The sequence below is a fragment of the Elephantulus edwardii genome, unplaced genomic scaffold (genome assembly GCF_000299155.1).
Source record: "Elephantulus edwardii isolate Elephantulus edwardi_28Jun2011 unplaced genomic scaffold, EleEdw1.0 scaffold00066, whole genome shotgun sequence".
Lineage (NCBI taxonomy): Eukaryota > Metazoa > Chordata > Mammalia > Macroscelidea > Macroscelididae > Elephantulus > Elephantulus edwardii.
The window spans coordinates 14991273-14992277 of record NW_006399816.1 but is presented as its reverse complement, the minus strand read 5'-3'; the positions used below and the strand labels follow the sequence as shown (position 1 = coordinate 14992277).

General features: G+C 42.9%; 1 protein-coding gene across 1 annotated transcript in view; it reads right to left on the bottom strand.

The window, feature by feature from the left end:
• Window positions 1-1005, bottom strand: part of ANP32A (acidic (leucine-rich) nuclear phosphoprotein 32 family, member A) — a 40169-nt gene that overhangs the window by 5805 nt on the left and 33359 nt on the right. Inside the window, exon 3 of the mRNA XM_006888356.1 lies at window positions 760-882. Coding sequence (XP_006888418.1) covers window positions 760-882 — 123 coding nt within the window. The remainder of the gene's footprint in view (window positions 1-759; window positions 883-1005) is intronic.

Below are 1005 nucleotides of genomic sequence, written 5' to 3'. Positions count from 1 at the left end.
AGGAAAGTTCTCTTTTAATATGCTTATTTAATTTAGGTTGTGTGGTTTTTTGTTTGTTGGTTTTTTTTTTTTTAAAAAGGGCTGTATTTAAGAATCATGAAAGCCTAGTATTTCTAATTCTGGTTTTGTAGAAACTATTATTCTGACCTGAAGTGGTGTCTTTCAGGTTAATCAATAAGACTCAGGCAACCAAAGAGAAGCAGAGGCTACAGACCATGGACCCTGCAGCCCTGGTCAACGTGACTGGGGTGGATTCTTCACCACGCCATGCAGAAGACCTTTCCGTCCCACACAGCCTGAGTTCCCGTCATCCAATGTGCTGGGATGAATCTACTCAACATTCAGTCACCAGCTTCAAGTCAGTGACCCAATGAGAAATAGTGCCCACCAAGACATGGAGACAACTTAATTCCTGGATATCCCTACTCCAATCTTCACCCCTCACTCAAGGAGGCGCTAAGTTTAAAGACACCAGAACTCAGACTTCCAAAACAAAGCAGAGAGGAAAAGCATCATCAAAAATTGAGACCAGGGTGTTCACTCCACCTTCCCACTGACTGCTCATTCTCGACCTTGGCCATGCCAGTCAACTTCCACAGGCCTTGGTTTTTCTACAGAGTAAGAAACAGTAGCTTTAAAAGTCTATCTTACAGAATGATAATGAGAATCAAATGAAGTACAAGAAATTGTAGTATTCCTTGATACCATGTCCTCCCCACCCCTTAGCCCTACAGAGAAGGGAGGATCCAAATGACTTACCAGTGGCTCTATTGTGCTGAGGTCTTTAATTTTGTTGCCACTTAAATTTAGATGCGTGAGGTTCGGACACTTTTCTGCCAAAACTTCCAGGCCCCCTGAGATTCTGTTATCGCTTAGTTCAAGCTAAACAAGGCAGGGAGAGAAGCAGCAGAAATGGCTCTTAAAAATGAAGACTTGGGTATGCAATGAGGGTTGCAGAGTGGATTATATTTGAGGAGCTTGAACACGTTTTCTCGGTAGTCGTTC